Source organism: Alosa pseudoharengus, unplaced genomic scaffold, assembly GCF_046254945.1.
Source record: "Alosa pseudoharengus isolate Yale_2024_CS ecotype anadromous, Long Island Sound unplaced genomic scaffold, YU_APseudo_1.1 YU_APseudo_1.1_scf_24, whole genome shotgun sequence".
Lineage (NCBI taxonomy): Eukaryota > Metazoa > Chordata > Actinopteri > Clupeiformes > Clupeidae > Alosa > Alosa pseudoharengus.
Window position 1 is genome coordinate 19,048,964 of NW_027468689.1, and position 21,209 is coordinate 19,070,172.

Genomic DNA, 21,209 nt, shown 5'->3' on the forward strand with positions numbered 1-21,209 from the left:
CGCCTTCGTGAGCAACTGGTAGGCTTGTATAGCAAGTGCTTCTGCCCTGTTGATGCAGACTCTTTGATGCCCAACCAAGCAATCAAAACAGCAAAAAACAAGTAGGCTTCTTTAGCAAGTGCGTATGCCCTATTAGTGTTGGCTCTAAGCAAAACCAGTACCCTGAATGCCCAACCAAAGAACCAAAGCAACAAAAATAACATCGCTTACAAAGCAGCCTTCATGAGCAACAATGGATGTGTGGAGTGGGGTCCTTCCTTCACTTATATACATGGAAAAACGTATACATCAAATATATACAAATACAAAGACACATCCACTTGTGCACAAACCTACTGACAGCTATAATTGTTTTTGCATGCATCCTCTCTGTCACTCTCATCTCTCTTAAGTATACAGTATGCATGTGCAACCAGATTTGTAGGGCGAGGGAGATAACACAGGAGAGGAAGAAAGAAAGAGAGAGAGAGAGAGCGAGAGAACAGTTTTTTCCCCAGTGATATGCTGGTCGCAGGAGGAGAGAGTGGAGAGGAGACAACGAATGGCCTGATAAAACTGGAAGAGTGACCTGCTCACAATAGATCCATTATAACCCTTCTGCTTCAGTTCCCAGTCTCAATTCACACACCATGCCTCCTACTCGAAGGACCACAGATTTCTCGTCCCACGGAGAGGTGCTTTATCTCCTCGCCCTGAAAGCCTTATTTTTCTATATGTGAGGTAACACACTGACTGTACAAGAACGAAAAGGAAAGAGGATGGAGAGAAGGAGGGGGAGCAAGAGAGAGAAAGATAATGGAGAATGCAATCTCCTCCCACTGCATGCAGGGTTTCGTTTTGTGTTTGTAAACAGGAGGATTGGCCTTCTGATGTGCTGCCTGTATTGCTGCTCTCAGCAGCACAAAGCCATAAATCAGAAATAAGTCCGACTTCATTTAGTCACTCCTGTGCCAGTGTTATTCTCCTGGAGGAACATACATTCAAGTATAATAATCATGGCTTCCAACTTTGGTGAAAGCAAGATCCCAGTAACCCCACTTTAATGAAAAGACATGTTTAAGTAAGACACACACACACACACACAAATAACCATATATATATATATATATATATATATATATATATATATATATATATATACACAGTACACACACACACACACACACACACAAATAACCTTAGCCATATCAGTCAAATTTCAATACCCTAGTGTTTCTGTTCTGGACAGTTCTATTGTGCATTGAGTATTGCCGAGGAGAGGGACATGGCATTTGTTGTTTAATATTAGCTGTTTTATTGATGCTTTCACAGAGAGTACACACACCTATATAGCTATAGATATGCTTTATATGATTTGTTTGTTTGCTGAAACCCCTTTGAAACCTCTCTATTTATAATATAATCAGCAAATCAGTTGGACTTCCTGTCATGTCATATTTGGAAAAGGTATACGTGACATTGTACCTGGAACGTGCCTGATAGCTAAAGACCCTGCTGCGGTCTCCCTGTCTTTGATATCTGCCTCGTTCTAGAAATGCAATGATTACTGCTGAGCTCTTCCACAGCACTCACCCATAACGATCAGATGATGTAATGATCTGTTTTGCTTGTGACTGATTCAGGAGGTTGATGTCTTGATTCTGGCGCAATCTATTCTCATAGGTCGGCTACAGCACATTAGTGTGTCTTGTCCGCTGATGTTAAAAATGAACTTGAAGGGCTTTGGAGAGGAGATGAAGAGAGGGGTGCAGGTTAATGACAGAGTCTTAGCTTAGCTCACCTTGTCCTGCATCCCTTTATGACCCCCCCCCCCCCCATTTATCTGCAGTATTTGGTACACAGGAGTCATCAGGCGCAATATGAGTAATGTGGTAGGATCGTACCATGTGTCTGAGAGTGGGTGGGTGGGGGGTTTAGCAGCTGCTGGGTCATTATTGATAGATGTGCTTCTAATGAACATCAGCAGACACCCCCCCCACCTACCCCCCCAGCAGGCGAATGTGGAAAGGCTGAAGTGTGTGGCTCTTCATCTCATCTGACATCAAGCACTTATCCAACCAACCCCCCTCCCCCACCCCACCCCACCCCACCCCCAACAAACACACACACACACACACTTAAGAGCAGAAACAGGCTATAACAAGTCAGTCAGATGTGTGGTTGAGAGTATGTGTGCATACGCGGGTGTGGAACAGCTACTCGGCTCAACGCACAGCAGGCGGGAGATTTGATCCGATGTGAAATGTGACAGAATGTGCGGCATCGGCGCACACAAGAATGAGTTCTCAACACAGTGGGCGTCAAGATGGCGTGTTAAAATATAGATTTTTTTTATTTCAAATGTTTACAAAACAGAAGGCTCCACAATATGGCCCCTTGGTCAAAACAACCCTTCCCATGATTCAACTTCAGAAGAAATTCAGTACACTTCACAGAAGGACAAAAGCAACTAGATGTTTAAAAAAGTTTCCACTTATAAAGACTCTAATCCGTAAGTCTAATTACAGGTGCTATAAGGGAAACTTCTATGGAAAGTGGTCTTTGCATTCTATCCTCATTTCTATTTTATTCTGCATATATCATCATATAATCACCACATAGAAGAGAGTGTTACATACACACACACACACACACACACTCACACCACATCATCACCTCCCCATTACACACACACACCACATCACGACTATGCCCCCCCCACACACACACACACAAATTCACTCACACAGATTCCGGAGGGTTAACACAGTGCTGGCTTCTTTGTTCTCTCACACCAAGCCCTCCTCCTGATTGCTTTGCACTTGTTGCCTTTCAAGGCCAATCAATGATTTCTTTGATTAAAAGAAATGAAGATTAAAAAAAAACTCCAACGAGAATAAAGCCCAAGTGTTACGCAAATGTGGCCAATTAATGTCATACAATTAGCGGAGGTCCTTGGGAGTGAAGTGGCAGAGTTCAAAACTAGCAATAATCATCTAACACGAGAGCCATTCTGTTCTGCTTCTACCCAATATTGAGAGCTTCACCTCACTCACTCTGGAAAAGCAAAGCACTTGCACATAAAGGAGGGCACTAATGCAGTCTAACTGACACTCCATGCATTCAATAGTGAGACCACATGCGGTCACACCTCCATAGCTCATACAAATGGGTTATCTGACAGTTCAAATAAATTAGTATGGGTTCTTGTCTCTTCAGTTCAATAGGGATCTGCTTAAAATCATAATGAAACGTTAGGTTTAGTGACAGCAAATCAGCTATATTAGCTTCAGCTAAATGCATAAGTAGGCTAGCACAGTGTTTCTCAAAGTGTGGTCCGGGGACCACTGGTGGTCCGCAAGCTAGCCCAAGTGGTCCGCGAGCAGACGTGGTAAAATATAATATGGATGAGTTGTTTGCAATATTGAACCAACTTGTATGTAAATCCAAACATTTCTGCAACACTGCCTATGTACGCCATGCCAGTTTAAATCATATGAATTCTCTGACACAATAAGCAAGGTGCAAATACAATCAAAGTGGTTTAGTGAGTAGGCCTATTGTGTAATTTACTATTGAAGTAGGTCTACTTTCTACTTTTTTTTTTTTAGCTAGGTGGTCCGTGAGGCTTTTTTTTATTGATTAAGTGGTCCTTGGTCTGAAAAAGTTTGAGAAAGACTGGGCTAGCATAATTATTTGCTATGGCTCCCCTAACTAAACTGTTCGTTTGGCCTTTTTGAGGATTGTATTTTCTTGCTTATCATTAACTATACTTTGACCTAAGTGGCAACCAAAAAGGCAGAAAGAAAGAAACAACTTTTAGAAAATGAATGAGGCAATCAATCAGCGATTGCCTGCATCATGAACACACAGCAGACTACTTCTATAGCTCTCAGCATGGTTCTCTTTTAGTAGGCGAGTAGCCATGCTCACAATGATTTGGCCTGTCAGTGCAAAAGAGCTCTAAAATTAAAACATTTACACATAGTCTATGTGCAAAACTACACATCCCCTATTATTAGTGAATGTAACAACTGTCCCAAATATATAGCATTAAAATCGTACACTTCTGTTAGTTTGTAGTGTCTCAAATCTCTTGTATGGTTTTCACAAACGTTTCTCTTTGTGAGTACCAAGTTATACAGAATATCCACTCCTCTTGCGTCCATCTCTGCGCTCACCCTGTGAGATGCCTAGAGGATGATTTGGTTCTTGAAGCTACGGTTCAGGTCCTTGTGAGGCAGAACTATGGAGTTGCGGATGATGACCTCAGAGGGAATGCTCACCTTGCAGCCTAGAGAAAGTGAAATATACAGACCTTTACTCTTATGCAGGAAAGACCGGACAGGAGAACTAGTGTCTAATGGAGCCGAAGGCTTGATAACAACATCAGAGTGTCTACATCCTCAAACTATTATATGGGATAAAATGTGTTTACATTTTTTTTTTTTCTCTCTCTCCAACTATTTCTGCTGGAGTTACTCCATCTCTTTGATTGCTTCTTATATTAGTCATTTCTCCAGCCTCGCTGTAAATGACAGATGTGTTCGAAATTGCCCTCTCATGTGAGATGAAGCACTCACAGAAAACTGGGTGAAAGTGGGCAACAGTAAATAAAAACAAAAACCAAGGCTTGTATTTATAGCACATGTGAGTGCTACAGTTGAGGTCCAATCAGCTTATTTCTTTTCCAGCTGGATAAGTCTGCTTTTCTCTTTAGAATAGGGAACATGTTAACAATAGTCTACAGTGTGTCTCAAAGTGTGGTCCGGGGACCACTGGTGGTCCGCAAGCTATCCCAAGTGGTCCACGAGCAAAAGTGGTAAAATATAATAAAGATGAGTTGTTTGCAATATTGAACCAACTTGTATGTAAATCCAAACTGTACTGCAACACTGCCTATGTAAGATACTCCAGTTTAAATCATATGAATCCTCTGACACAATAAGAAAGTTGCAAAGACAATTAGCAAGGTGGTTCAGTGAGTAGGCCTATTGTGTAAACTGTTGAAGTAGGTCTGAGTTTGAGAAACACTGGTCTAAATAGCTTGACATACCAGAAATGTTGTGTTACTACAATGGTATGTTATGATTATAGTTGCAAAAAGTAAATCTGAAATGAATGCTCTAGAGAAATATAAGTGATTCTTCATAATGCTGACAACCATGGGATCATTACTGTAACAGTATACAACAGCTCCCCCTAGTGGGTATGTTTCTCCTCACAGGGCTTTCACGTTTTGGTAAGATTTCTCCTCCTAAACCAAGAGTCCTATTTTAGCAATCGAAATCGATAGTCTTAGGCCCGAGGCGCAAGGAAGTTAAGGGTGTGTCTGAATCCACTTTTGGGTCTTTCTATGAAATGGGTGCCTTTTCCACTATAACATTTTCAAAATTTTCATCAAAAGTAAACTTCTTTTCAATTTATACGGCTCTAATTATCCAATAATGGTCAAGTTATTGACTTAACATACATGCCTTCAATTAGAAATGTAATTTGCTTAGCAATGATGGTGTTAAAAATGTAATGAAAAAGTTATTCCTGTCTAACTTGCGTGACTGGGTGGTTGGATTAAGCTTGATGGACCCCATAATAGTAATGAAAACATAACAAATAAACAATGTAAAAAAATGTCAGATTTTCTCTGCTTAGTTTCTTGGGTGCTCTACAGGCAGACATTATCAAAAATTGTCTTTGTGATTTCATTTCAAGTAACAGTATGCTATTTACAGACAAAACAAGTTAATGTGACGGGGTGGTAAGTCAAACCAGGGGACACCAGGGGCCTGTTGCACAAAAGCAGAATTAAGACATCCGGGATAAGTTACTGAGCTGCGCTCAATGAATCCAAAACAAGAGCGCACAGGCTTAATTGGTTGCACAACGAGCAAGCCAGGATGAGCAGACACGGATTCATCAAGCCAGGTGAAACCTATCCTGGATAAGTGCGCGCTCACGGCTCCCTCAAATAGACCCCGCCACCGATCACAGATTCACTGATTCACCATGGCAACTAGAGTGGCTTCATTGCTTCTTCTACGGTGTGAAGTAGGTAGCGATAGCCTTTTCACAACAGCAACAAACAGCAACACCTCTGTTTAGGAGAATATTGCAACTAGTGCCGCGACCACCACGCGCAAAATGGTTAGGCACTCCCGTGACGTCACATTGTCGCATGACAGGTCAGGAATGGCGATATGTAAAAGTTAATTAATGATCACATACGTTTAAATAATGACAGTGGGTCTAGTTATATGTGATAACAATGTGTAGTGGGCAGTGGAATAACTATTGGTTTCCGTTTGTGGTGACTGCTGAGGGATGAGATTAAATAGATCCTGGAACTTAACCTGGTCTGGAGCAGGTTAGCTCCACAGAATAAATCGCCATGGTGATTTATACCATAACATATCCTGCTGCCCCCTATCCCGCTTTTGTGCAACTGGATCACGGATAAATTGAGCCAGGATAACCAAGATATCCCGGCTTAATCCCTTATCATAGTTTTGTGCAACGGGCCCCAGGGGATAAAATATTGACCAAAAAACATGATTTTATTCTGAATAAATATGTCTAATGTCATTAGGAAATTATATTTAATTCTGAAAATAACAAAAAGTTTGATAAGAATATAACATTTACGTGGTGATATTTTAGATATAAATATCATGTCGGTCAACCTGGACACCTGGAAATGGCCATGCACTTTTGAAAAATGGTTAAAAAATAGTGTGATACTCTATTAGTGATACTAAGAATTGTATTTTCTTGTACATCCTTTTAACAAGAACCCTTGAATTATTACAGTATCTTTAGGCTTTAGAAACACACTAATTTGTGCCTTATGCATCTTATCAAATGTTGTGGGCGCAAATGGCACCTGTTTCATAGAATGACCCTTTTGCTGTTTTGACAGCAGGAGAAATGGTCTCCTTGCCAAGCAAACAATTCAAAAGGGTAGTGCTTAAAGGAGAAATACAGTGATTTTTCACATAGATCTCCGTTTCTCAAGGTCACTGAGTACTGTCGGTACCAAAAACCCCCAAAACAATCGGTTTTACCTAACTTGAGTTGCTGCAGCCAAGCAGCTACAGTGCTACACTCTGGTCATGATCATGGGGGCTCATGAACATGACCCCAGAACGTAGCACCTTAGCTGCCTGGAAGCTCCAACTGTTGGCTACACCAACTCGAGCTACAGTAGGTAATAGCGTTCGGGGGAGGGGGGGGGGTTTCGTATCGACAGTACTCGGTGACCTCAAGAAATGGAGATCTATGTGAAAAATTGCCGGATTTCTCCTTTAAGTTTCTTGACAACATACTAAATATACAGAAAAATACCACCAACATGTTGTGTTGTGTGGCAATTCTATTCTATTCTATTCTATTCTATTCTATTCTATTCTATTCTATTCTATTAATCATTGGTTTGTTTTGGATGTAACAAGCAATAAATCAATCAGAGGGCTATCTTCCCTCTAAGAGCCAGGAGCGCTTGCACTATGGCAAATTGTTATTGTGATGACGGGTGAACGCATCTCTGCAGAGAGAGACATAACACTGTCATGAACGTGTCATAAACAAGTCATAAACATTTATGACTTCTGTCATTAAGGGCCCTATCTTGCACCCTGGCGAATGGCGTAAAACTCGTTTTCCACCAGGCGCAAAGTTTATTTTCTTATTTTGCACGTTTATTTTTTAAACAATGTGCCCAGGGGTGTGGCAATTAACAACCTAGGGAGTGGCCTGGCACATTGTCTAAAAATCGCTATTGTACACCACCTAAAACGCATTACGCCACTGACCAAGAGAAACCTGGTCAGAAGTCTATGGCGAGTTGTTTATATGTTATTTTAAGAGCGCATTGTCAAGTCATATTGGCGGGTGCACAATGCACCACGAATAAAGATATTACGAAATACATCTCACAATGCATTCGCAAATTGGTAATGACGGTTAAAAGTGATTAGGCGAGAGCACAGCACTATCACCAGATATAAACAACTCCTCTGTAGGATAAACGTTGTTTTAAACATTGTTTTATTCACTCATTCGAAAAATATTAGGGTAAGTGTTGCTTTTTCCAGCCTATGTTTTCGATGGTAACCCATTGTCAGTCAATAGTGAATGTAACTTACTGCGTATAACTGTCTTGTCGTTGACTGACACCATGGTGAAATTAGGTTCACTTTGCCAATGAGTTCATCAAAGGCTATGCTAGGTTTTAGTAAAGCAAAAAAAGGTGTAGTGGAATGACAGTTCCATACGGTCTCGCAAGCAGACTCCTTCAAATGCGCCGTTGACTGTCAAAATGTCATTTTTTGACGTCGCGCTTTGCGCCGTTAAAGGGAATGACAGATGTCATACTCATTGGTTTAAATGCCCAAACACACCCATGACTGATTAAGAAACCTAGGAACACCTTGTTGCGCCATGCGCTCGATGTTTGATAACGAAAACCCTCCCAATGTGGACTGGACATCCTACTAAATTTTAATAAGCTTTTGAATAGTGACGATGCACTTTAGACTGTCATGATAGGGCCCTAAGTGTCATTCCGTTTTTGTCATGACAAGTTGACATTGTTTGGGTTGTCTTGATTATGACAACTTGACATTAATCAAAGTGACATTACCAGAAGTTGTCTTGGTCATGACAAGTTGACATTAAATATGTTTGGGATGTCTTTGTAATGAAAACTTGACATTAACCAGGATGACATTAAAGTAAAGTGTTACCGAAAACACCTGATTGAACGAATCCAAGTCAGTGTAATTACATGTTACACATACCTAGGATAGTGATGGACGGAGTGAGACCGCCATCTCTGAAAAGCGTCTCACTGTCAATCTTGGCATAGGGGTCATTGGGATTGGGGTCGCTGGGCGTCCCTTCAACGCGCGCCCACTTCCCCACGGTGCTGTCCCATCCTACAATGCTGTTCAGCACACAGCTGTGGTCCTGCAGCCAATGCAAATGATAGGGTAGAGATAAGAGTAGTTAGGTAACAGAATGGATAAGTACTGATTTACAGACGTGATCAATGCCTTAATCAATCAATGGTGCAATGGGTCTTAAAAGGGGTCGTTATAAGCAAAATTTAAAAAGAATAATGACGTGCTAGCATGATGCCTTGTGTGGAACAAAACAAATATGTTTTGTTCCTCACCGTTTGTGTAATTTTAGGACTCATTTATTCAATCACCATCTTCAGACTGAACTCAGTGGCTATAAAAGTGGATTAAAAAGTATCCTAAAATAAAGCACAATAACAAAAAAAGAAAGAAAGAAAAGTAAAACACTGCACAAGTCAACCAATCGATTTTCAATCAGTCAATCTTTTTCAACCAATCAATCTTTACCATGTACCTAAGCACTGTGCTAATGACACAGAGTAAGTAAGGGATAATGTATAGAACGCCGGTCATTATGGAGAAAATAAGTCCCGACAGGGCGAACCGGACCCCGACGCGCCAGCGGAGGGGTCTTGTTTCGCCCTGAAGGGACTTATTTTCCCATAATGACCGGCGTTCTATACATTATCCCGCTTATTATACGGCTACTTGCCAAAACGAAAAAATAAACTCCATGATATGTCTCTTTACACTTATTTGTTACCGTTTCGTCGTGGCTTTTGCTGAGAAACAAATAGTTCGCAACACACGCTGAACTTGAATCAAACATTCTTTAGAACACAGCTGATCAACCGTCTGCTTTCACTTTTGAATGAAGTTCCAAGCGCAAACTCAGTTGCCATTGACAGCGGTCATTCTTGTTTTCAGAGGTCCTTTCCCAAGAAATAATGACCGCTAGAACTTTGGGAAATCCCATTCAAGTCAATGGAGCGTTCTACTTGCATTGTGAAGAGCCGTATAATAACCTATAATAAGAGCAGTAGGAGGATCCTGAGTAAGACACCTGCCTGTAAAGTGGCGCCGTGAAGGACGATGGATTCTCTGACTCGTACCCCGGCACCAATACACACACCTTTACCTATGGACACATTGGGCCCCAGCTGGAGACAAGGGAACAGGCATTCATTCATCTATTCAACCCTTTTTATCAAATTCTCTGGAATACGTTGAGTGTAGCCGAGTTTACATACAAATAAAACATAGTAAACACATTAAACAAACATAGACACAGTGAACAAACAAAAACAATAAATACATTTATGAGTGAAGGAAGCAGATGTTAGGGTATGTGTGTGTGTTTTTGTGTGTGGTTGTGTGTGTGTGTGTGTGTGTGTGTGTGTGTGTGTGAGAGAGAGAGAGAGAGAGAGAGAGAGAGAGAGAGAGAGAGAGAGAGAGAGAGAGAGAGAGAGAGAGAGAGAGAGAGAGAGAGAGAGAGAGAGAAAGCAAGAGTGAGAACATGTTGTTGTGTGTGAGTCTTAAGTACCGGTAAGTGAATAAGTGTACTTACCACAGCTGTGGGGTCAATGTTGGCTGTTGGATGAATGTATACATTCCCTGGAGAGGGCAAATTCAATCATCATTAGTTGTCACTAGTTTAGCATTAGTTGTTTGACACTGAGAGTAATGATTATGGATGAGTGAGGTGTAATTACCAGTGATCTTGGGGCCTCCCTCCTGGTTGATGGCCAGCCTCTCTGGGTGTGTATGGTGGTACTGGTTCAGGTACAGTCGGCTGGCATATATTGCTGATCTGTTGGGACAATAAAATACAGCATTTTTAATGACTACATTAAAATAAATTGCTGATCTGTTGGGACAATAGAATGCAACATTTCATGACTAAACAAAAATATGATCTGTTGGGACAATAGAATACAACATTTCATGACTAAACAGAAATGACCATGGACAGCCGTTGATAGCAGGAACATCAAGGTGAGTGAAAATCAAGACTACAGCACACTCCATTTACAGACTTACTTTTCACTCTCAGACAGTGCCTTTCTATTAATCATTTAATCATTCTATTGAACTTTGAAAACTTAAGAATAACTAATCAAAGTGTCTACCAAATTACAAAACAAACTTCAATGTGAAACAACTAGGGGGCGCTCTGCTCTGCTCTGCCTGCTCACCCTGCTGATTTGATCTGGCTCCAGAAGTGCTGTGTTTTGTAGACGTGCAGCTGCTTCTGTCCGGCCAGCGCTGTGAAGATGTCCTGCTCCAGGTGGATGACCTCTTCTCTCTGCCTCCCCACCGCCTGCTCCTCCCTAGACAGGGACAGACAAGTGTGTCACACCCGCACAGAACGGTACAGTAATAAACCACACACATGTGGAGCCACAGTGCACTTATTATTACTATTTCCCAGTAATACAGTCAGCCATTCTGGTTGTTGCTACAGTATTGGTGCTCAATAGTCAATCATATACTTATACATAGGTATCAGTATTGTAACGAAATGTCACAATCAGTGCGTCTATTGTATTGTCCACTGTTACGATATGTCACATAGCTGGTAGCCTAAAGCCACCCACAGACTACAGATAGCTGGCAATTCACTCGTTGCCTGTCGCTTGTCAGTTGGAAAACATTTAAACATTTGTCACGGAATGTCTCGCACAGCCAAGAGTTATGTAACACTCAACCTCTGGGGAAAAAGTGTGTGCAAGTGTGACAGAAGTGTGACAGAATCAAGGAATCAAGGCTATGCATTGGCGCGGTGCCCTGGCAGACTCACTGAAGTCGCTCCTGCTGGTTGTGCTGGAACACCGTCCCTATATGGGCGAAGATCTCCGGGGTGAACAGGTAGATGCCACAGTTAATGATGTCACTCACAAAAGTGCTGGGCTTCTCTACATAATGCAGTACCTGAAAATGGGACAGATATTTTAGGACTTGCTACAGGATAACAAGCAAGCAAAAAAAACAATACATAATAATGCATGGATTATTACACTGTAGTAAAGTAATATACTGTAATTGAAATCAGACATGTCTGTTTAGGCACCTCATTGGTCTCCTGGTTCTCCACGATGCAGCCATAATTCAGTGACTGTGTCCTATTGGCCTAGATAGAGTTAAAACAGGTATTAATTCAGTCACACTTGGTGACTTCTAAACCAGTTCTAGCCAGAATTAAATAGAGCAATTGTATAAAATATCATATACTGTATGCCTTTGCTACACTGTGGGTTGATTTTGGATTAATAGAATTGCCACTTTGTTGTCATCTACAACACAAAATCCACTTCAGAGCATACAAGTTTAAATATTCAAATAAAAACATTGGCAAAGTTGAACTGCTTGAACAGATTGATCACCTCACCAAAAAAGTATTCGCCTAAATGTTTGCTTATGTATATCACTGAGCAAAGGGTCTGAATCTGATACTGCTTTGAACTCACAGTGGTCCCCAGGAGAACGCCGCAGTGGGCATCCCCGTGGTTGCCGTGGAAACGCAGCATCTCCAGCAGGGGGAACTCCGAGCAAACGTCTGCGTTCATGAGGAAGAAGGCAGAGGGGCCACCAGACAGGATCTGGTCCCGAAAGTGATAGATGCCACCAGCCGTTCCCAGGGCGGCAAACTCCTGAAGGTACCTACGGTGTCCAGGGAGACGGACATCACAGTGACGAACAGAAGACATTTTAGAAACCATGTTTGCACAGTATACTGAAGTTGTTTATAGTGCTGTACATTAAAGAAAGTGTCATATAAACACAAGGGCTTAGCCTAAAAGGCAACATGGTTGACATGTTACCATGCCTACAGTATGTAGATGGAGATGTTTTATATAAACATGTAATGTCTATTTTGTAGCCCTGTGAGTGGCATTAATTAATGCAGAACAAACTAACCTGACTGAGATTTTTAACTCCTGTTGTACAGTCATCAGAAAGCGATTGAGCTCCTCGTTGGGTTGATAAAAACCAAGCAGTATTATTTCCTTCATCCCGGGCACCTGAAGAAAGCAGACATGCATTGCTTATTATTATGCAAAAAAAAGGAAAAAGGATTTATGTAGTAGGCTAGTTCTAGGGTATAATACTGTGATGTTCTGTAATACCTATAAAATCCCTTACAATATACTGTAGTGTTCAGGCCTATTCCTATATGATTACTATGACACTTTGTCTTAAAACAGGCTACTATAAGATTCCTATAACCTGGTTATTTTCTGTGTAGCGCCATCCTACCTTCGCACAGGCCTCAATGTGGTGTTGTAACATGGGGACACCGGCCACCGGGAAGAGGGGTTTGGGAACCTCGAATGAAAGGGGGCGGAACCGTGTCCCTTGAAGAAAAGCATCATGACTTTATCAAGAGTTAGCCTACAGTATTCAAGGATGACAATAAGCCTCGGCCTTGCAAGTTTGACAGCAAATCTTAGGGGTAGGCCTACGTTATAACCAACGTTAGGCTACTTCCTATCAATATCGATTGCTCAAGTTATCTTGCAGATACAGAGTAGCCAACGCGACAATACATGCAGTGCAAGGGACAGGTGCCGTAGCATCATGTGACAAGTCCCTGTCACGGACATCATCTGTGCCACGTCACCTCAACCCCGATTTTCATTCATTCCGTGATTAGACGAATGCATAAAGTTGGTCAACTCACCTTTCTGTGGTCCACCAATTAGAATAACCGCTTTCAACATTGTCGTCTTCAATCCCTGACAGCACTGCAAAATTAAGCGAATATCTCAGCTATGCTCTCTCGAAAGGATGTGTTGGATTCTATTATCAACATGCAGATAATAAATAGGTTAAGTCTGGTTCTTAATGTAACCAATAAAAATACATTTCTTACTAGGCCTAACTACCTATTTAAGCTAGTCCTATTTATTTTTCTATCCGATTAACCCTTTATTTTCATCTGCCTACTTTGTAAACAATTCTGTGTTTATTACAGACGTCTCTTATGTATGCGAGAGAGTAGGCTTCCAGACATGCGGAAGTAGGTTGCCACAGCGAAACCCATTGGACCCACCCCTTTTCCCAGCCCCACTCTGACGTCATGTACCTCAGCAACCAATCTACTGACCTGACCAAAATCTGTGTTTCATTCAGTGGCTACTGAAAACTTGTGTTTTGTGTCGGGCAGTGACAAAACCAGTCTCAGATGTGTTATGTTTTAGACCTATTCCAATTCCCTATTTATTTATTTTTTTAAAAGACTGTCCAAAACCACTAACTGGCCAACTTGGATCATAGTTAGTAGGCTAGGCTATTTACTGTAGGCCTATATATTTATATGACCGTAGGGGGATATAATGGAATGATCAGCAATAGGTTTCTTTCAGTTGAATGATGACTAATAATCTTTCAGTTTTGTAACACTGACAATATTTAATTTCCTCTCATGGGGAGGGCTGTAATGGAGGCTAAACACAAGTAAACACAGTTTATCCACTTCTGAATTTCAGAAATAGAGTTTATCCACATCTTATTAGAGTTTATCCACCGCTCAAAGAGTTTATTCACCAATTGCTACTTTTAACATTCAAAAATCACACTGTATTATCCATATTCACAATATATACAATAATCTAGGAACCATTTAATACCACTGGTATAACCTAAACATTGAACAATAACCTCCACCATCATCACCAACATGTTCTGAATGCCTTTTTTTTTTTTAATCCAATACCGCATATAAGCCTACCTCTTATTTTACCACTACACCTCTGCTTATGGGGACTTGAAGGCGCAGGGACAGCCTAGTAGCGAACCCTGCAGGCTACTCCTGGGGAATCAAATTCGCAACCTCTGGTCTGAATTATGCCCTGCTATACCTGTTTAGCTACACATACAGGTTTTCTCTTCTATTGGTTGGCTTTCAGTCTTGTTTTAGCCTGCTTTGAATAAAAACCATCAACCACAAGTGCACCAGTTTGTAGTATGGGCATGTTTTTTTTATTACTTTAAGTGCTAACATAAACAATAGGCCTACATAACAGTTTTGTGATGTAATGATAAGTGTTCAGGAGCAAACACTTATTTGGGTCCTGTTCACCTTTATTTTGTTGTTTTATCAGGTGGCTGTGGATCTCAAAGTCAGAAAAAATGTTGTTTAGAATTTAAATAAGTGGCCTATAGTGTGTGTACAGAACTGTGGTAATGAATTCTGGATAGAGGTCTGGCAACCTTCAGCGTCCAACTTCCTTTATGGGATATATTTCAAAGAGTATTAAATACTATGCTATATGTAAGTCCTTTAAAATAAATATGTTGGTCACTTTACCCAAAACAATATGAATGAAAAGTAATACTTCAATTTGTGATATCCTTCAACAGATATCCTACCTCACCACCTGCCCAGAGGCCAACTACAAATAAGCATCACTAGGTGTCAGTAACAACAGTACACTCTAGGTGTATTCGCCTTATTCACACGGTGGCGATTGTAAACCAAAACGAGGCTATGGGGTACGCAAACCATTTCATTATTGTGTCCTATGCATTCGCCAGTAGGTGGCGAGAATGTGTTAATGATATATGGGGTCAGTGTACCCCATAGTCTCATTTTGGTTTACACATGGCTGCCGCATGAATAAGGTGAAGTTTAGTTGAGCAACTGAGAGACAATCATTTTGAACACTCCCTGCACCGTAACAGTGATTGCTCAATAATGCTCAGTTTGAGGAAACTCTGTCCAGATTTTTCCCGCCTTGAAGTTAAGCACTGAAATTGTAACAAATCCAACAATATCTTAATTAAAAGTTACCTTAAAACTTGAGAATATACGCAGTTCATATGAAAAACCTCGCAAGGATTGTTTGATGATAAACATATTTTCCTCCCATGGAACTGCAAAATATACATAATCATAGATACACACATTTAATCTTCATGTGGCAGTGTCACAAAATATCTTCACTTACTTTAAATTAAGACTATTTATTATTTGTGAGCATTGAAATACAGGATCATTCTACACCTGCTTGTTAAGATATAAGAGAAATATCAGTCATAACATATAAATGGAATAGTCACCTGATTGTCACACACGCTGACACATACACACACACACACACAGAGAGAGAGAGAGAGAGAGAGAAAGAGAGAGAGAGAGAAACACAGAGACATACACAGAGAAATCTATTTCTGTCAGTTGAAACTTGACATTTTCGTGGCAAGACACAAAAGAGGATGTACCTTCAAACAGCTTCTGTGTTTCTGAGTCTTTCTGTCCTTGCTATAAATGCATTCAAAGGTGGGTAATATTCTACTTTAATTGATTGGATCCATATTTGAGAATTGTAACCCCCAGAATTTGAGTCCCTCATATTCTCATAAGTTAACTAAAGTGGTGAAACGGGTGTTTAAGAACTGTATACAGTACTTTAAGTTATTAGTTTGTTATTACCCAACATGACTTGTTGGTGCTATTCACCAAAATCAAGTTTAACCATTTGCGTATGCATGTGTATGCAATTATGTATTACTATTATTACTATTATTATTATATTATTATATTATTATTGTTATTAATCAATTATGTTATGCTTTAATTTATTTGTTTCTTTATTTGTTTTGAAGACAGTCATCCTTGGCTGGGTTTATATTCTAAGAATTTATTTTGTGTCACTGTTCTCTTTGCTTTTCTCTTCACACAGATAAATGTACAGAGAAATTGGAGGGAGACTCCCATACCATTACACTGAATTCAGCTAGACAAAAAGGAGATGAACTCATCTGGAAATGCAACGATACAGTGATTTATCAAAGGATGAATGAAACAGTCCGAACTACTTTAAATGTGGATGACAAAGGATCCCTTTCTCTTACCAATCTAAACAGTTCAATGTCTTGCACATACAAAGTTGAACATCGAGACATCCATGGGAAATTCATTGTAACAAAAACAGAAACACTCTGTGTGTTGTGTAAGTATTCAAACCAAAATGTTATCTGGTGAATCAAATGTTAAAGCAAAGTCTTATACAGTGTAGCATATCGTAAGAGACCGAAGTAATGTGGAAGCCTGTGTGTTTTAGCCAGGGCTCCGGTTCCAAAGTTGGCCGTGAAATGTTCTTCAGCAGGTGTGGCGACCCTCCACTGTGAGCATGAAAGCATCACAAGTTTCACTCTCACCTGGCTCCACAACAACAAGGACCTACGAGAGAAGAGTAACCCTTTTCAACCCAAGCAGCACGGAGAAAAGGATCACTACAGATGTAGACTGAGCAATAGTCTCGACAAGCAGGACAGTAAAGAAGTCCCCATATCATGTGGAGTATCTGGTAAATAATTATTTTGTGTGTGTGTGTCTGTGTGTGTGTGGTTGTGTGTGTATGTGTGGTGTTGTATTATTTCAATGTCATATAGCTTGCTGTTATCCATAAGTTACCGCTAAAAGGTAATTGCAAATTTAAAATCTACAGAGCATACTCTCTCTTTGTCAAATTCAAATCCAAATGGCTTTATTGCCAACTTTTGTCATTAATAAACTACAGACTGCAGACCACAGTTATATTAGCAAGTGGATTAATATGATAGAAATCAATGAATTAAAAAGGGAGGCCATTCTAAACCAGGATGATTTGTTAGTCCTTTCTCTTGTAAAAAAAAAGTTTTGTTTTGTTTTTGTTTTGATTTTTTTGCTTGTTTCTTGTTTTTTTTCTTGAGGGGGGGGCAAATTCATACATGGGGCTCTAAACGATAAATTTATTTTGTGTCGCTGACCTTCTCTTCACACAGATAAATGTACAGAGAAATTGGAGGGAGACTCCCATTCCATTACATTGAATTCAGCTAAACAAAAAGGAGATGAACTCATCTGGAAATGCAACGATACGGTCATTTATCAAAGGATCAAAGAAAAGGTTCAATCTACTGTGAATGTGGATGACAAAGGCTCCCTTTCTCTTGCCAATCTAAACAGTTCAATGTCTTGCACATACAAAGCTGAACATCATGACATCCATGGGAAATTAATTGCAACAAAAACAGAAAGACTCTGTGTGCTCCGTAAGTATTCAAATCAAAATGTCATTTGGTGAAAACATCTAAAAATGCAGTCTTATACCTATCGTAAGAGACTGAAGTAATGTGGAAGCCTGTGTGTTTTAGCCAGGGCTCCGGTTCCAAAGTTGGCCGTGAAATGTTCCTCAGCAGGTGTGGCGACCCTCCGCTGTGAGCATGAGAGCATCACAAGTTTCACTCTCACCTGGCTCCACAACAACAAGGACCTACGAGAGAAGAGTAACCCTTTTCAACCCAAGCAGCATGGAGAAAAGGATCACTACAGATGTAGACTGAGCAATAGTCTCGACAAGCAGGACAGTAAAGAAGTCACCATATCATGTGGAGTATCTGGTAAATAACTCTTTCTTATGCATGTTTATGAGTTTTAGATCAATGCTATATTTACATTAATATTTACATAATATATCCCAGCTTTAAATATTGAGCATCCACTGATCTCTCTCTCTCTCTCTCTCTCTATCTATCTATCTCTCTCTCACTCTCAAACTCAAATTCAAACTAAAAATGAAAATAGTTATGCATGCAAAACAACATAACAACAAACAACCCCCCCCCCCCAACAAAAAACATCAACAACAACAATAACAATGTTTGTGCCCATTCTTTCCCTTTCTCTCTCTCCTAGGCTCAGGTCTTTCAGATGACAAGCTGATCTGCATTAAGAAACAGGTGATGCTGGTAATCCTGGCTGGTGTTGGATTTCTGTTACTGGTTTTGACTCTGTCACTCGTGATTGTAAGCTGCAAGAACTGTGGCCATCAAAAGAGGAAACATGGTGAGCCATTTCACTTTTCTGATTGTGCAATCACACAGGAAATGTCCCTCAAGGAGGGATGAAGTATTTTGGCACTGCTTTGTTATCAAGCTCTCTGAATGCATCAGGCCGATAGTGCATAAGAAAGGTTCCACATCACTATTTTATAACACGTGACATACCTAAACAAATCTCTCAGGAAGAAGGGAAAATCAAGGGAAAAATAACTTTCTCACATCTTTCTCACACTCACACTATACAATGCATGCACATGCATGCACATTCACACACACACACACACTTGCTGTCAATCTTTGCTTGCCTATAGTCACTCTTTTATTAATCCCACCAGACAATGAGGAACTGAGGCTTTGTTACCTCAAGGACACCAGCACAGATCCTCAGCAACTGAAGCAAGCTGCTCCTGAGGACTACTGCAACATCCGGACCCCAGAGATGGAGCCCGTCCCAGCTGCTTGCCAGCCCAGTGCTGAGCCCCAACCAGTCCCAGCGGAAAAGGCCCCAGGAACACCGGGAACATCGGGAACGCCGGTCCCACAGCCACGTCGGAAGCTGAACCTCATCCCAAAGTCCTAGGACTATGCTAGCTCAGATTGCATTAGCTGTTTTTGTTGCATTTATGACATTATGGTGTGGTATATTATGTGTCTATGCTGATAATAAGTTGTGAGAATAATGTAAAAACATTTCACACAATTCCATACACTTAATCGTTTCATCTTTCATCAAAAAATATTCTTCTCCTGATTGAAATCCTCATTCTTCTCAAGAATGATCTCAATCAAAGACACGTTTTGTCTTCAGTGTGGGGAACTGAGAAAACTTGACCATTTCAGCAAAAGTGGTCATGCCAAACAGACAGCTTCTGTGTTTCACATGAGACATGCACCTACTGGACAAATCCAGATCACCTCTTAAAGAGGAATAATGATGTATATGGTTAAATACCCTGTACAGTTTAGTTTATATTACCTCACCTACAAATCATCAGGTGAAATATGTTATATATGAAGTACATGTTGAGTTATCAACCAGCTTTAAAAGAAACCAAACTGAAGTTAACATTACTGACCATGTTTGCGTGATCAGAAGGTTCAGTTCCTTGTCTATCCTGTGTCTTTGTTGGTGCATGATGTGTTAGCCTTTGACTGCATTTGTTTTCAGCAAGTTCAAATAAAATACTAACACAGATAAAGAAGAGTGGATGCAAACTTTGTGTCAGAATCTGACAGCAAAGTATATAAACTGGTAAAAATGTTGTTTTACACCTTACCACTTTCAAGCCAACTGTGGGCACAGTTTTAGGTCAACGTGGATCTGCTGTTGACTTCTGGACATTGGAACAGGCGCGCTGAATTCCAAAATTCGTGTGCCAGTTCAAAACAAACTGAAAACAAGGTAGAAAAATGCACTCTAAAGCATTAGCTCTTGACAAATTTTTATTGGACCATGTCTTCAATAAATGTATATGCATTTTGGCCCTAGGCCATCATCAGCTGTCTACTTCTGGACATTATCAAAGAAGATGCTGAGTGATCATCAGCTTAGAAATCATATCTGACCTCTGGCTCATATATGACCTCTGGTGGTATTTAGTGATATAATTAATCTCTCTGTTGTAAATTGATGGTTACATGAAGTCAAGTCCCACATGAAGCTTATGATCTGAAGAAATTAAAGTGAGTCGGCAAAGATTAGATTAGATTAGATTCAACTTGATTGTCATTGTGCAGAGTACAAGTACAGAGACAACGAAATGCAGTTAGCGTCTCACCAGAACTGCAAAAAAGCAGAAAAGGGCAATGTGTACAGTGTAGACAGGTTGTGCAGTGTAGACAGTATATGACATATAGTGCAGTGTAGACAGTAGTATACAGTTAAACAAGAGGTATGGTTTACAGTAAGGCTATGTACAGTAACAGTAACATTATAAGAGCAGAATAAATATGGATATGCAGTATAAGCAATAGTGGCAATATATCTGTGCACAGACATGTGCAGTGTATTAACATTATAAGAGTACTGTAACTAAAATAGAATTTAGGCTTGACATTAAAACTGTCATTCTATGAAACGGGTACCTTATCAACATTTTCAAAAGTTTAATCAAAAGTAAGCTTCTTTTTTCAATTTATCCACAGCATTAAAGACATGGTCACCCTCCATAAAATCATACTTGCCCACCTCAGGCATTCATTTACTTTAAAAATATTGAAAAAATCATTATGAAATATAATGGATTGAAATATAATAAATGTGACAGGGTGGTATGTGACGGGTGGTACATTTCATGATAAAATGGCTCTAGTTATCCAATAACGTAATAAAGTTATTGACATAACATACATGCATTCAATTAGAAATATCATTTGCTTAGCAATGATAGTGTTATGTGAAACTGTAATGAAAAACAGTTATTCCTGTCTAATTTGTGTGACGGGGTGGTTGGATTAAGGTTGACCCCCTCATAGTAATGAAAAAACAACAAATAAACAATGTAAAATAATGTCTATTAAATTGTCTTTGTGATTTCATTTAAA

The 21,209-nt window shown here is 40.1% G+C and overlaps 2 protein-coding genes across 4 annotated transcripts in view; one reads left to right on the forward strand and one right to left on the reverse strand.

Moving 5' to 3' along the window:
- The window catches only part of LOC143142471 (mannose-1-phosphate guanylyltransferase regulatory subunit alpha-B), a 26,621-nt gene extending 12,780 nt beyond the window's left edge, over positions 1 to 13,841 (reverse strand). The window contains exons 1-12 of one of the 2 annotated variants that reach the window (XM_076303375.1): positions 13,519 to 13,841; positions 13,095 to 13,192; positions 12,756 to 12,859; positions 12,305 to 12,497; positions 11,908 to 11,967; positions 11,638 to 11,768; positions 11,033 to 11,167; positions 10,550 to 10,647; positions 10,405 to 10,451; positions 9,905 to 9,997; positions 8,775 to 8,943; positions 2,314 to 4,273 (exon numbers count right to left, since the gene is read on the reverse strand). In XM_076303375.1, the coding sequence (XP_076159490.1) occupies positions 4,173 to 4,273; positions 8,775 to 8,943; positions 9,905 to 9,997; positions 10,405 to 10,451; positions 10,550 to 10,647; positions 11,033 to 11,167; positions 11,638 to 11,768; positions 11,908 to 11,967; positions 12,305 to 12,497; positions 12,756 to 12,859; positions 13,095 to 13,192; positions 13,519 to 13,558 (1,269 nt within the window). In that variant the 5' untranslated portion in view covers positions 13,559 to 13,841 and the 3' untranslated portion in view covers positions 2,314 to 4,172. Of the gene's footprint in view, positions 1 to 2,313; positions 4,274 to 8,774; positions 8,944 to 9,904; positions 9,998 to 10,404; positions 10,452 to 10,549; positions 10,648 to 11,032; positions 11,168 to 11,637; positions 11,769 to 11,907; positions 11,968 to 12,304; positions 12,498 to 12,755; positions 12,860 to 13,094; positions 13,193 to 13,518 lie in introns of those variants that run through there. The other variant, XM_076303377.1, reaches the window with a different exon arrangement.
- Positions 11,042 to 19,925, forward strand: LOC143142470 (uncharacterized). Of its 2 annotated transcripts, none has more exons than XM_076303374.1 (7): positions 11,042 to 11,208; positions 16,523 to 16,792; positions 16,904 to 17,149; positions 17,607 to 17,876; positions 17,979 to 18,224; positions 18,520 to 18,669; positions 19,001 to 19,922. In XM_076303374.1, the coding sequence occupies exons 2-7, from the start codon at positions 16,636 to 16,638 to the stop codon at positions 19,243 to 19,245; spliced, it is 1,314 nt and encodes a 437-aa protein (XP_076159489.1). In that variant the 5' UTR covers positions 11,042 to 11,208; positions 16,523 to 16,635; the 3' UTR covers positions 19,246 to 19,922. The 2 variants fall into 2 exon arrangements, with proteins under 2 accessions (XP_076159489.1, XP_076159488.1); XM_076303373.1 differs by lacking the exon at positions 11,042 to 11,208 and adding an exon at positions 16,035 to 16,119 and having other exon boundaries at positions 19,001 to 19,925.
- The last annotated feature ends 1,284 nt before the right edge of the window (positions 19,926 to 21,209 follow it).